At 38.5% G+C, this 14,299-nt stretch overlaps 1 protein-coding gene across 4 annotated transcripts in view; it reads left to right on the top strand.

Moving 5' to 3' along the window:
- The window catches only part of LOC122539387 (la-related protein 1B-like), a 114,272-nt gene extending 107,981 nt beyond the window's left edge, over window positions 1-6,291 (top strand). For all 4 annotated transcript variants that reach the window (XM_043674174.1, XM_043674173.1, XM_043674172.1 and 1 more), the window contains exons 18-20: window positions 2,922-3,031; window positions 3,282-3,409; window positions 4,383-6,291. In XM_043674174.1, the coding sequence (XP_043530109.1) occupies window positions 2,922-3,031; window positions 3,282-3,409; window positions 4,383-4,631 (487 nt within the window). In that variant the 3' untranslated portion in view covers window positions 4,632-6,291. The remainder of the gene's footprint in view (window positions 1-2,921; window positions 3,032-3,281; window positions 3,410-4,382) is intronic.
- Window positions 6,292-14,299: the final 8,008 nt, after the last annotated feature.

Raw genomic sequence — 14,299 nt, 5'->3', positions numbered from 1 at the left:
AACAAAAACTTCCAGCTCGGCGAACAGAACCACAGCAACGAGCACCCGAGCTACAAATCTTTGCACAAACTTTGAATAAATTGGGAATGTTTTTAAAGCCACCTAAGGGAAACTAAAAACTACTTGATAAATGGGTGGAGAAGAATGGAAGTAAATTAGCCAAGCGTATTAGGGAAGAGTGTATCTAAAATAAATCATCCTTTAGAGGCAGGGGACAGGGGACATTTTCATGGAGAATGAAGAAATGGAGTCTAAAAGTAATGTGTCCAAGTTTGTTTATTATCCAAATTTAGATGAAAATATATGCTGAGAGAAGGACATAGCTGCAAAGAAATAGCTAGATTACGTGAGTTGGCAACAAGATGGCTGATGATTGGGGATGAGAGGTGGGAGAGGAGAGTAGAATGTGTGATGCTGTTCACTTTGGTTTTATAAACAGCAAATCAGAATTTTTAAAAAGGCATGTCTTGTAAAAGGAGCACAAAGTTAGCAAGCAAGCTTTGTGCATGGGAAATTAAGTCTCTGTAACTTGATCTTTTTATTTTGAAGAATCAGGAGGAGCATGGATAGGATAAGTAAACAAGGTCTTTTCCCTAGGGTGGCTGAATTCAGAACTAGAGGGCATAGGTTTAGTCTGAGAGGGAAAAAATTTAAAAGGAACCTTAATGCCAAGAGTGTGGTGCGTGTGTGGAATGAACTGCCAGAGGAAGTGGTGGAGGGTGCTACAATTGCAATATTTAAAAGGCATCTGAATGGGTATATGATTAGGAATGGTTTAGAGGATACGGGCCAAGTGCTGGCAAATGGGATGAGATTAGGTTAGGATATCTGGTCGACATGGACGAGTTGGACTGAAGGGTCTGTTTCCATGCTGTACATCTCTATGACTCAAGTAATAAAGAGGATTGATGAGAGCAGTGTGAAGAACCTGATTTATATGGACCTCAGTAAGGCGTTTGATAAGGTTCCTCATGGTAGACTGGTTAGCAATATTAGACCACATGGAATACATGGAGAACTAGCTATTTGGATGCAGAACTGGCTTGAAGGTAGAAGACAGAGGTTGGTGGTGGAGGGTTGCCTTTTGGCCTGGAGGCCTGTGACTAATGGTGTGCCATAAGGATCAGTGCTGGGTCCACCTCTTTTCATCATTTATATAAACTATTTGAATGTGAACACAGGAGGTATAGTATGCAAGTTTGCAGGTGATACCAAAGTTGTAGGTTCATGGATAACGAAGAAGGTTACCATGGAACATTAGAATATAGAACATTACAACGCAGTACAGGCCCTTTGGCCCTCGATGTTGCGCTGAACTGTGGAACCAATCTGAAGCCCATCTAACCAATACTATTCCATTCTCATCCATATGCCTATCCAACGATGATTTAAACGCCCTTAAAGTTGGCGAGTCTACTACTGTTGCAGGCTGTGTTCCACACCCCTACTACGGAGTAAAGAAACTACCTCTCAATTTAAAACTGTCTCTTGCTAGCCATTGCTATCCAAGGAAAAAGACTCACTGTCCAGTGTATCTAACCCTCTGATTATCTTGCGTCTCGCTTAAGTCGCCCCTCATCATCCTCCTTGTTACTGAAAACAACCTCAAGTCCCCTCAGCCTTTCCTCCTAAGACCTTCCCTCCATACCAGGTGACATCCTAGTAAATCTCCTCTGAACCCCTTCCAAAGTTTCCACATCCTTCCTATAATGGTGTGACCAGAACTGTATGCAAAACTCCAGATGTGGCTGCACCATTCTTTTGTACAGCTGCAGCATGATCTCCTAGTTCTGAAACTCAATCCGTCTACCAATAAAAGCCAACTCAGCGTATGCCGCCTTAACAATCCTATCAACTGGATGGCAACTTTCAAGGATCTATGTACCTGGGCACAGCAATCTCTCTGCTCATCTACACTACCAAGGATATTACCATTAGCCCTATACTCTGCATTCTTTTTGCTCGTTTCAAAGTGAATCACCTCACACTTTTCTGCATTAAACCTATTTGCCATTTCTCAACCCAGCTCTGCACCTTATCTATGTCTCTCCGTAACCTACAACATGCTTAATCACTATCCACAACTCTACCGACCTTAGTGTCATCCGCAAATTTACTAACCCATACTTCTACGCCCTTATCCAGGTCATTTATATAAATGACAGACAGCAATGGATCCAAAACAGATCCTTGCGGTACCCCACGAGTAACCGAACTCCAGGATGACTATTTCCCATCAACCACCTCTCTCTGTCTTCTATCAGCTAGCCAATTTTTGATCCAAACTACTAAATCACCCTCTGTCTCATGCCTCTGTATTTTATGCAATAGCCTACCATGGGGATCCTTATCAAACACCTTGCTGAAATCCATATCCACCACATGAATCACCTTACCCTCATCCACCTTCTCAAAGAATTCAAGGTTCGTGAGGGACAACCTACACTAAACAAAACAGTGTTGACTTTCCTTAATCAACTTATTCCTCTCTAGATGGTAAATCATATTTCTTATAACCTATTCCAACAATTTACCCACAACTGAAGTAAGGCTCATAAGTCTATAGTTACCAGGGTTGACTCTACTCCCCTTAGTCATAGAGTCGCAGAGATGGACAGCATGGAACCAGACCCTTCGGTCCAACCTGTCCATGCCGACCAGATACCCAACCCAATCTAGTCCCACCTGGCCAATATCCCTCCAAACCCTTCCCACTCGATAAAATGTAAGCTAAACTTGACTTGTATGAACCAAATAAGTGAATAATACAAGATTAAGATTTTTAATAATTACTGTCAGAATGAATGCAACATTTGAAGCAGTGGTGCTGTACTGCTAGTCGAACTTTTTTTATTGTGTTAAGTTTAGAATATTTGACTTGTTTCCTTTTATCATTCCCCTTTGGTTTTTAATTTTTACAGGTATGGGTTGGAGTGCCTGTTTAGATTTTACAGTTATGGACTCGAAAGAAGATTTCGACATGATATATTCAAAGATTTCCAAGAAGAAACTGTAAAAGACTATGAAGCAGGTAACTGTCAGTCCAAAATAATAAATACCAACTAATACCTAGCTTTCTGTACGTAATCTGTGGTTACATTACAGCAGAAATTCATTACTTTTAGAAAGCATTTCACAAATACAAATGGTAAGAATAGAAGATTTATTGATAACATGAAAATGACTCCGCATTCAGTTCCTATGAAGAAATTTTAGTAGTCTTGTACTACAACTGAATCATTTTCGATCCAAATACTGACTTTTGAGTGCTTCGCTTTCAGGCCAACTCTATGGATTGGAAAAATTCTGGGCTTTTCTCAAATACACTCAAACAAAGAATTTACCGATTGATCCCAAACTGCAGGAATACCTTAGTAAGTTCAAGCGACTTGAAGACTTCAGAGTTGATGTGAGTATATTTAGCATTTGTTTTTCATTAGTTACAGAAGGTGATTGCTTTGTTACTTTGAAACATTTTCAACAATTCCTTAGTGATTATAATTAACTCATTTGTTTATCACTCAGCATGTGTTTCCAAATGATAATTGTCGCCATAGAATTGAGTCACCTAGGAAGATTGGTTTTGTGGAAATGTATGCTTGCTTGGGTCACAATCATCTTCCATTCCTACTATTGTCCAGGCTAAATTTAGAAATGCGTTGCATCTTGGCCCATGGTGCCTATGTATTTAATATGTGCATATTATGAATCGGGATTTGTACCTAACACCATTTTGTTTTGGTGTCACAGAAGTTGTCTAGGGTTCATATTTGGAAAGGGCATTGTCTCTTGTGCATGTGCAATTACAGGGTGTAACACCTGTTGCCTTGACAAAATTGCTTTGGCCTGAATGTAGCCAAACTGCATGCAGGGTAATCTACGAGGACCTGCCATATATAGGTAATTTTATTGTGAAAGTACTTCACTTAATGTGGAGTGTTTGAGGTTCAGGATTGTTTGCTTGGGTTCCACAAATGCAATTAACTACTTCTACCACCTTGTCCCAGTCCACTGACTATTGACTCAATCACCCCCAAGGCCTACATGAAGACCAATATTAGCATTATAATGCCTGAAGTTGAAACCTTTTTTTTTTAAATATTCTGTTGCATTAAACTGAAAAATCGTGCACACTGTGTTTCTGCTTATCTGATCTCTTAAGCCTGATCTTCAGCCAGAAAATTATCCTATATTTTAATCTGGTTGGTACGATACACGACCATCTTGAAGCTATTAATGTGTTTGCAAATATTCTGCTTGCATGCTTCAGCATCGAAAGATAATTAGTATTTTACTCAAAAGTTCTGAACTTTCCTTTCTAGTGCATAATGTTATTATACTTCTACTTTATTGAAACGTTCTTAAACATTACTTTTTATTAGCCCCCATTTGGTGATGAGGTTGGTCGAAAGAGACGTTCTTCTGGAGCTGATGACAGTGGTCGTAGAAGACATCAACCAAATGCCTCTTCTAGTAAACCAGTAAATGCTGCTAAACCCTTACTCACCAATAAGTCTCAGGTTTCAACAAACCCTTCGAAATGGGATGCATCATCTGGGAAATCTGAGGACAATAGGAGCCAGAATACTGCTGCCATGACTACCACTGAACCTGAAACACCTGAGAAATAGACTTTCTGCATTACATCTCCCTGCTTATACAAATCGCATCAGTATTTTAAGCTCAAGGACCTTGTCCAGTTTTTTAGACTCAGCCTCAATGAAAGAAAAAAAACTTGAAAATATTCATATTACTTTCAGTTTTGGGGTGGGAAAAACTAAGTCCAAGTTTTGAGCTTTCAGCCAGCTGTTTGGAGAAGAGGAATTTAGAATCTAATCAATTTGTCACACCCCTCATTTTGATTTTCAAGATTACCTTGAACTACTGTTTACAGAAACGCATTCCTGCACAATATGCAAAAATTACACATTTGAATTTGGAATGCCTTACATTTCAATGAGGATTCTCATACTTCTTAAAGAAGAAAAATTATTTTTTAGTCCATTACCATAGTGCTTTTGCAGCCAGTTCCTCCTATTGTTATTATTGATTTTATATATATATATATATCTATATATATATCTATATCAGAGTACATAAATTTATTTCTGGGAAGTGTACAATTGAAATTGCTTGGGTAGGGAGAATAAAATCTGGAAAGAAAATCTTCTACATCCAAGATGGTATAACCAGGGTTGCGACATAATTCAGTGAATTATTCAGTAATTAACAGTGTGTTGAAAATGGTTGTGAGGTCTGTTTCCATACTGTAGGGAATCTAATCTAATCATCCTGGATGCAGTGTGTTTTAGGTTTAAAGCAGTTGGTTACACAGTTATTGACAAATTTTTAGTGGAGATTGTTACAGAGTGACTTGGATGGTTTGGGCTTGAATGAAAGTATAACTAAAGGAGATTGTGCAGCTTTTTAAAAATGGTCTTCTGAATCACTAATATCTTGCACTGCTTAAATTATCTACTGCATCTTTTTATGCAGATGAAGATAAAATAACAGATTTTTCTCACTTCAGGAGGTACTGGGGTTTGGTTTTGTTTCATTTATTTTATGCTTAGTGTGCTTTCAGTAAAGCACTACAATTGATTTGTAATTTTTAAAATGCCATTATACTGTTGTAAAATGTTAATTTTTTTTGTGGAAAATTTACAAAAAACAAGTGCTCATTTGCTGAAGTGGTTTTGCTCTTAGTAATTATTAAGACAGTGTCATTTATTTTAAATTATACTTAGCAGGAGGGGTGGGTTGCTGGTTTATCTTGAAAGGTTTTATTCACATTTGTGAAAATTACTGGAAAATCTTCAAAATCAGACGCATTTATTGTATTTAAAGATATAGCATCCTAATACAACCAATGAAAACAATCTATTGATCTTCCTATCTGTTCAGACTTGAATGTAAGAAAGTTTGGGCAGTATACATTATTTACTGCTGCTAATCAGAGGGCTAGAATGGACAGTAGCAGTGTGGAATCCACATAACTATCATTATAAATATGCTGCAGCTGTACATCATTTACTTTGCTGAAATAGCATGCATATTTTACCTTAATGTGTAATCCAGGCTTAAACCCAGCTGAACGATGCAACTGTAAAATACTTGGATGAAAGATTGTATATACCATTTAAAGTAATCAGTTTAGAATATTTACCCTAATTTTTTTTTCATCTAATGAAATAAGTGTGCACATCTAGCATTAGCGTGTGTAATTTGTGGCAATCTTCTCAACTTTTATAAAAATGCATATAAAAACATTCAAAATCAATCAAAATTTAACTGGTTGCACTGTGATTCTTTGGAAATTCATTTTACAGAGGGGGAATACTTAACTATCACTGTTCATTATTGTCGGCCAAGTTTTAAAATTTTGAAATGCAGGTACCACTTTGCATTATGTTTCTGAATTTAGTTTAAGATTGTTACTTTCTTTTGATTGTACTGTTTATATTGATTCCCAGGCCTTTGTCAAAGCTACTCAAGCCAGACACTGGTAGGTGTGGAAAATGTGATTTTTATTGTACTTCAGTTTCTGATTTTTTTTTTTCCTTTTTAAATGGAGAAGTGCCTCACCTTTATTGCTGCCTAACCAGATCTGAATAGTCAGTTGAATTTGTCATAGATTTCCTTTTCCGGTCACTATGTGCAATCCAAAATATTTACAGCAACATCTTGGGATGCTTCTGCGTCTACTGGAATTTCAACATCATGTTAATCATCCTTTGTTACCACACAGGACTTGGTAATGGATTATTTTGTGAATTTCGGTTCCAAGGATCATATGAATTGTGTATGCCTATGATTTCTGGTACTTTGATGTAAAGGTCAGTGGTGGAAGAGTATAATGGTGGAAAAAGCGTACAGTTTGAAAAATAATTTGCTGAGGCTTTTGACAGTTTTGAATTAATGGTGCCTTGATAAATTTATGAAAATGTACTTCTAAGAGCTGAATGTATAAAAATTGTACACCTGTAAATACATTATCACTTGTACACATGCCAAATCATGTGAGTTTTATACACAGGAATTCGATGTATTTTTCCACCGATTGTTAGTGTACTTCAGTGTTTTGAGAATCATGGATCAGGTGAGCATTGTAAAGATTTGAATCTGGTGCACAAAAGTTATTTCTATTTTGACTTTATTGCAGTGGATTTATTTTTCTTGGACTACAAATGCTCCCTCACATGCCACTGGAGAAAGTGGGTCAGGTAACCTTTAAATCCATATTGCTATTAATTAGCATATATCTGAATTATTGTTAAATTCTAAATTTCAACCATATACATGTATTTATTTACCATTAAAGTTAGATAAAATTAGCCCCATAAATTCAAACCTGATAAATGAACAAATTAGTCCAAATAAGACTATTAAGTTAATTGCTTAAAAGTGAATTGGCAGGGCATATTTTGGACACTTCAGTAGGTTCAATTTCCTGAAATCTGTTTTGTAACAGTCTGGAGGTTTCCGATTGAAGAACCAGTGTGTCTGTAATCTCAACTGCAATCTTTTCCTGGTTATAATTAGAGATCACTGTCAGTTTTTGAAATGAGCAGATCTAGCATAACTTCAAAACAGTTCATTACAAAAGACCTATAATAAATCAAAACACTGGTTAGATTCATTTTTAGTACCATTTGTACAAGTCACTTTGCATTGGTAACATCTATTGTCTTAAAAGCCCCTGGTATTTCCTGAATTATACTCTGCAGTACTGTGAAACAAATATTAGGTAACTTATAGATTAGTGGCAGCAGGGACTTCTTTCTCGCGTAAATTCTTGTTTCTATCCAGGCTGATTCTATATCTTGATCTCTAGTGCCAAAATCATTTCTCACTACAGCGTTAATGTCTTCCTTTACTAACAAAGTTACATTACCTCCTATTGCTTTCTGTCTATTATTCTGAAATAGAGTATTCTTTATATTCAAATCCCAGATCTGGATTAGTCTCCATAATCATGCCCACTTTCCTTTATTATTGGTGTTAACTCCTTTTATTCTTAATGCTGTGCATATTCAGATACAAAGCCTTGAAGTTTGTCCTGTTAACAATACTCTGCTATTGTATGATTCCTTGGTACAATGTGATGTTGGCATGCTCTGTCCTTCCATTTTCTGGTAACAGCCTCATCCTGAACTTGCACTCCTACCTTCTCCTTGTACTTGGAAATTTTTTAAATTCTAATTTCCGACGCAACTTCACTCTTCTCCCCCTCTTCTTTACTGCCACCACCGCCATACCGCCTTCCTTCCCCCCGCTCCCGTAACTCTCCACTTTCATTTATGCCCTATCAGCTGTCCACTTTTCAGCAGTTTCATATTCAAACATTTTTTTTTTAAAAAACATACTAATCACTTCAATGGAACTGAGATTCCTGATTATAGTAGTGAAATCCAGAAATTCTTATGTAAATTATTTTTTTTAATTAGCTGGTTTTTCTAACCAACCTACTCAGTGTTGGCATTACACAACTCTGAACCCAGGCCTCCTGGTCCCGAGCTAGAGACATTACCACTGGGCCCATAAAATGTTGCAGTAGTTGTCTGAAAATAACAGACTTTTCAATGGCTCCCTGAAAAATTCTGCATGTATCTTGCAAAAGTCCCATGCTTCAGCTCTCATTTTTGTAGCCAAAAATTTGTAAAGATTAACGCGTAAGTCAGTACATAGTCTGAGCAGGCTAGATCATAGCATGTTCTCATGACTGTACAGACTTAAACATTGCCAGTTCCAGGCTAAAGTGTTTGTGTACATCAGTTAAATTTCACAGTTTGATTAATTTTTAAACTTTTCATGTCTTCAGGCTGGACAAAATGAGCTTTATATAGATTGCACAAACTAAGTGGGGAGCATCCTCCAGATCATTAATGGCAAACAAGAGATCTAGACTTCCAGAGAATATTTATTTGAAAGAAATTATCCTCCATTCACTTGCATATCTAAACTGGTTCTGGGTCCCATCAGAAATACATGAATAGATTTCAGTTATTGCTTGGTGGGAAAGAACTCAAACATATAGATGAGAAACTACTGGACAGTTATAGCCATTGTCATATCATCTTTGACCCTGTTCCACTAGCACAAGTGCCAAAATTCACTTCAGAGATGTACGTCTACTGACCAGTCGAGGACTACATCATGGTTAATCAAAAGTTCAAAATGCTTGTTGTCCAAAGAATTTGAAATTGTCCCCATGCTCTTGTCATTGTGTCTCCAAGAGGGACAGCAAAATTATTTTTTTAATATTTGTTATTCTTCTATAGATTAACTTCCATGGTTGATTTTCTTTTGTTTGTATTTGGATCAATTTATGCTTTCCGATGTTACTCATTTCTTTCACAATTCCCTCTGACCATTCCCAGATACACCTGTTTCTTATACTTGAGCAACAAAGTGCTACTAGGGAAGAGCCTGCTCTGGCTGGAATTTAGCAGTCAGTTGAAGTCTATTAGAACAGAATGACTGACATCAGAATTGTTAAAATGGGGCACAATCCTTTGAGGGCACTAGTCCAAGCAAACCTGGAAAAAGCTTTGTGCAGAATTGTTTTACAACCATCCATCATAGCAAGGTGCTAGCCTTTGTACTCTATGCTGCTGAAATTCATCACTTTTTGATCCTGAATGACATTTCTAAACTCCTAACTAGACTGGAGTGCTCCATTTATGGCAACATTTCTGCATCCATCAATCTGTTCCACCATAACCTCACCTCCACTTTGATTTCTTATGCCCTACTGAAACAGCTGCTTTCTCACTGTGGCTGTGTTACCCTAGTGTAGTCCTCATCTCTGCTCCCTTAAATTCAAAGGGTGCAAATTTGACTTTATCACGGCAAATTTTACTATTACATAGTCCTAGTTATTAAATGACTAGTGGTTTTGCTCTCCCCTCTCATCCTACAGCACAGCATCAGGCCCTTCAGCCCTCCAAGCCTATGGCAACACATTATGCCCTTCCGTAGTAAAACTCTCTTCTTCAGGATCTGAATTCCTCTATTCCCGTTCTATTCACTTATTTGTCCAGGTGCTTCTTGAATGCTGCTATTGTGTCTGCTTTCAGTCCCACCTCTGGCAGCATGTTCCATGCACTCACCACCGTTTTGTGTGCCTTGCACATCTCTTTTAAACTCCTTTTACTCTGCCTAACCCCACACCTTTCAATCTGTGGCATGTAGTAATTGACCCCTCCACCTTGGAGAGTGGGGGGGAAGCTTCATACCTTACACTCTATCCATGCCATTTGTAATCTTTTAAACTTTTTCTCTCAGGGCACCCATCAATCTCCTGTGTTCCAGTGAAAGCAAACTCAATCATTGCAATCTTTCTGCACAGCTAAAATCCCCCATACCAGGCAATGTCCTGGGAAACCTTTTCTGTAACAAAGCATCCACATGTTTCTGATTGTGTGTTGACTAGAAATGTATGCAATATTCCAAGTGTGGCCTCACTAAAGTTCTTTCAAGCTGTGGCCTAACTTGTCTATCCTACTCAGTGCCCCTTCCGATGAAGGCAAGCATGCCATAGGTTTTTATTTTACTATCTTAACTACCTGCTACCTTAAGTGATCTGTAGACCTGCACACCCAGGTTTCTCTGCATTATTAATACTCCTAAGGATTCTGCCATTCACTGTAAACTTCCACTTGTACTTGACTTTCTAAAACATCCTTGAACATTTGTCCGGATTAAACTCAATCTGTCATTTTTCTGCCCATGCCTGAAACTCATCTATATCCTGCTGTATCCTCTGACAATTCTCCTTGCTATTTACAGCTCCACCAATCTTTGTATCATCTGCTAACTTACTAATCAGACAAGCTCCAAATCATTTATGTAGATCACAAAAGCAGAGGTCCCAGCAATGATCCCTGTGGAACACCAGTAGTCACAGCTTTCCATTCCAAAAAGCATCCTTCTGTCGCTACCCTCTAAATCCTATGACTAAACCAGTACTGTATCCACATTGCCAGCTCACCCCTAATACCGTGTGACTTTACCTTTTGTATCAGTCTGCCATGAGGAAACTGGAACATGAACTGCAATCGCTCCATCCCTGAATGATCTCAAACCTCCAACCTTTTGGTTAACATCTGAATGCACTGACCAGTTGTGCCACAGAGTGAAACAAACATTGGTTTGAGTACTGCTGAAAAAGACACATTTTGTCAAAGCTTTTGGAGTTGTACTCATGAAGACAATATGCACATATATCAATGTAATAGGGATACAACATACTATGATTGGAGAGTGCTGGTGTTGAAGTGGAAAATATCATAGTTAACTGATATCAATTTGCCAAGGTACCAGCCCATGTTGGCAGAACAAAATAATGTTCATTAGATGTCATCCTGCAATTGGACAACATTTGCTCAGTAATGCTGTGAAGAATTGCAATTTAGGAATGGCAATTGGGCTCTCTGTGGCACACCTGCATGTACAGGAAACTGCATATGTTAATACACATGGCCATGTTCATTGCAGACAAGAATAATGTGTATGTACTGCACCTGTTTCAACTCCACAATAAGTGGCAACTATTCTCTGGTTAATTCTCAGTGCAATGTGTTGACCTATCAGAATCAACCTGCCTGGTTTAAAACTGAATTTCATCTTGACAGTTAAACTCAGTCAAACCCTTTACCAATCAGAGTCCACTTGCCAAATATCATCACTATCCCTAAAGTGCCATGTTAACTGCTTCTGCCATTTTCTTCCCTTTGAACCATCTGGTCAAACTTCCCCTCAGGTCCACCGTAGTCTCAACTCTTTCTTCACTTCCACCAAGCTCAGATTACCCATTCTTGCCTGCTATATACTTATAAATTAGCACCTCCTTTCCCCTCCCCATTTCCAGAAAATCTCCAACCATCTCCCCCTCCCCCACCCCTGCATTCAGAAGTTATTGAAGTGTGATTTATAAATTCATGTCTATCTTTTCTGGAAATTTAAATTTGCATCTTTATATTTGGCTTGCAACTCTGCCAGTGTTGAAGTGGTTGTACCAAAATCTCAAATTTCTACATTATTCTGACTATGCTAAACTACTCCATCTTGATTTGCCTGCATTGTGAAGAAGTTGGCCACTCCAGCCTCTTCAAGTGCCTCTCTCTCTTCTGTTGCCCATCTGGGTGGGATAGCACTCACCCACTTAGATTCTTATCTATCCAGTCATGGGCAGTCACATACATTGGTTTATTTTCTAGCTCACACATTGTACAATTACCTCTAATGCTTCCCAAGGATCACTCTTCCTATTTCCAAAGTATGGTGTGGAGCTGCATAAAGTGGACAAAGTTAAAATCTCACAACACCAGGTTGATTTCCAAGTTCAAGCTTTCTGAGCGCTGCTGCTTCTCCTGTAGATAGTAGGGCCAGATCTTAAGACACAATTTATAGTAAAAGAGCAAAGTGTCATAAAATTGATGCGATGTATTAAACAAAGGATGTTGTGAAACTTGAAAGGGTTCAGAAAAGATTTACAAGGATGTTGCCAGGGTTGGAGAGGCCGAACAGGCTGAGGCTGTTTTCCCTGGAGCGTCGGAGGCTGAGGGGTGACCTTCTAGAGGTTTATAAAACCATGAGGGGCATGGATAGGATAAATAGACAAAGTCTTTTCCCTGTGGTCGGGGAGTCCAGAACTAGAGGGGATAGGTTTAGGGTGAGAGGGGAAAGATATAAAAGAGACCGAAGAGGCAACTTTTTCACTGGTGCGTGTATGGAATGAGCTGCCAGAGGAAGTGGTGGAAGCTCGTACAATTGCAACATTTAAAAAGCATCTGGATGGGCATATGAATAGGAAGGGTTTGGAGGGATATGGGCCAGGTGCTGGCAGGTGGGACTAGATTGGTTGGGATATCTGGTCGGCATAGACTGGTTGGACTGAAGGGTCTGTTTCCGTGCTGTACATCTCTATGACTCTATAAACCTAGATTGCTTCTAAGTCTTTAATCACTTAGAGCATCCATTTTATGACACTTTGTTCTTTCATTATAAATTGTGTCCTATGAACCTGCCCTACTATCAACCTGAGAAGGAGCAGCACTCTGAAAGCTTGTCCTTCCAAATAAATCTGTTGGACTATATCCTGGTGGTGTTATTTTTAACTATTAAGTAAATATTGCTCCTCCGTAATGTCCTGAATCCTAACTGGTTTTCCTTTCAACCACTTTGGATTCTTACACTATCTATAACAACAATGGGTAAAAGAAATATGCTTTGACAAAACGTTGGGATGAACAAAGTCATAGTTTTTGGCTCCTATCACAAACTTCCCTAGCTGCTACTCCCATTGTTACTGTTGACTTATGAACATAGAACAGGGGGAATGTGATTCAATCCCTCAAGCTGGCTGTACCATTTCATAAGACCGTGGCTGATCTGATTCTTAACAAATCCACATTCCTGCCTACCCCTAAAAACTTTCACCTTACAAAGAATGTTTACCTCTGCCTCAAAAACTTCTTCTGGAAAACAGTTTTATCCATCCCTGTCTAAAATGGGTGACCTCTAGTGTTAGAAGTACCACAAGAGAAAACATCTCCCTGCATTTACTTTGCCGAGACCCTTTCAGGATCTTGTATCTTTCAAGCAGGTTACCAGTTACTCTAAACTCTGCTGCATACAAGCATAATCTGTCCAACTTTCCCTCATAAGACAACATGCCTATTCCAAGTATTATTCTGGTAAACTTTTCTGAACTTCCAACATGTTTATTTCCTTAAAAAAGGTGACCAATATTTTACAATACTCCAGAAGTGGTCTCACCAGTGCCTTGTATAAGCATGACTTTCCAACTTCTGTATTAATTCCCCTTGCAATAAATGATGTTCTGTTAGCTTTCTTAAGTACAGGCAGTATCTGCATACTAGTCATTTGAAATTCCTGCAAGAAGAAAACTGCATCAGCAATCTCTCTCTACTTAGCTAACATACTTCTATTTTCCTCCTCTTGCCAAAATGGGCAAGTTCTCATTTTATCACAATATAGTCTATTTGTCAGATTTCTCCACTCAGTTTATATCTTTAAGTAACTTCCTTTTCTCCTCTTTATAGTTTAATTTGCGACATCACAACTTACTCTTCTACCTATATTTGTGCCATCTGCAAATGTAGCAGTCGTAATTCCTGTCCCTTCAGGTTATGAATAGCTGAGGTCCAAGCACTGATCCCTATGCCACACCACTTTCAGATTGACAAGATGTAACGAGACCCATTTTTGCCTGCCTGCTCTTTGCTGCTTATGAGCAACTGATCTTCTTTCCATGCTGGTAGATTATCCCTTT

The sequence above is a fragment of the Chiloscyllium plagiosum genome, chromosome 32 (genome assembly GCF_004010195.1).
Source record: "Chiloscyllium plagiosum isolate BGI_BamShark_2017 chromosome 32, ASM401019v2, whole genome shotgun sequence".
Lineage (NCBI taxonomy): Eukaryota > Metazoa > Chordata > Chondrichthyes > Orectolobiformes > Hemiscylliidae > Chiloscyllium > Chiloscyllium plagiosum.
This window is presented reverse-complemented; position numbering and strand designations above follow the sequence as displayed.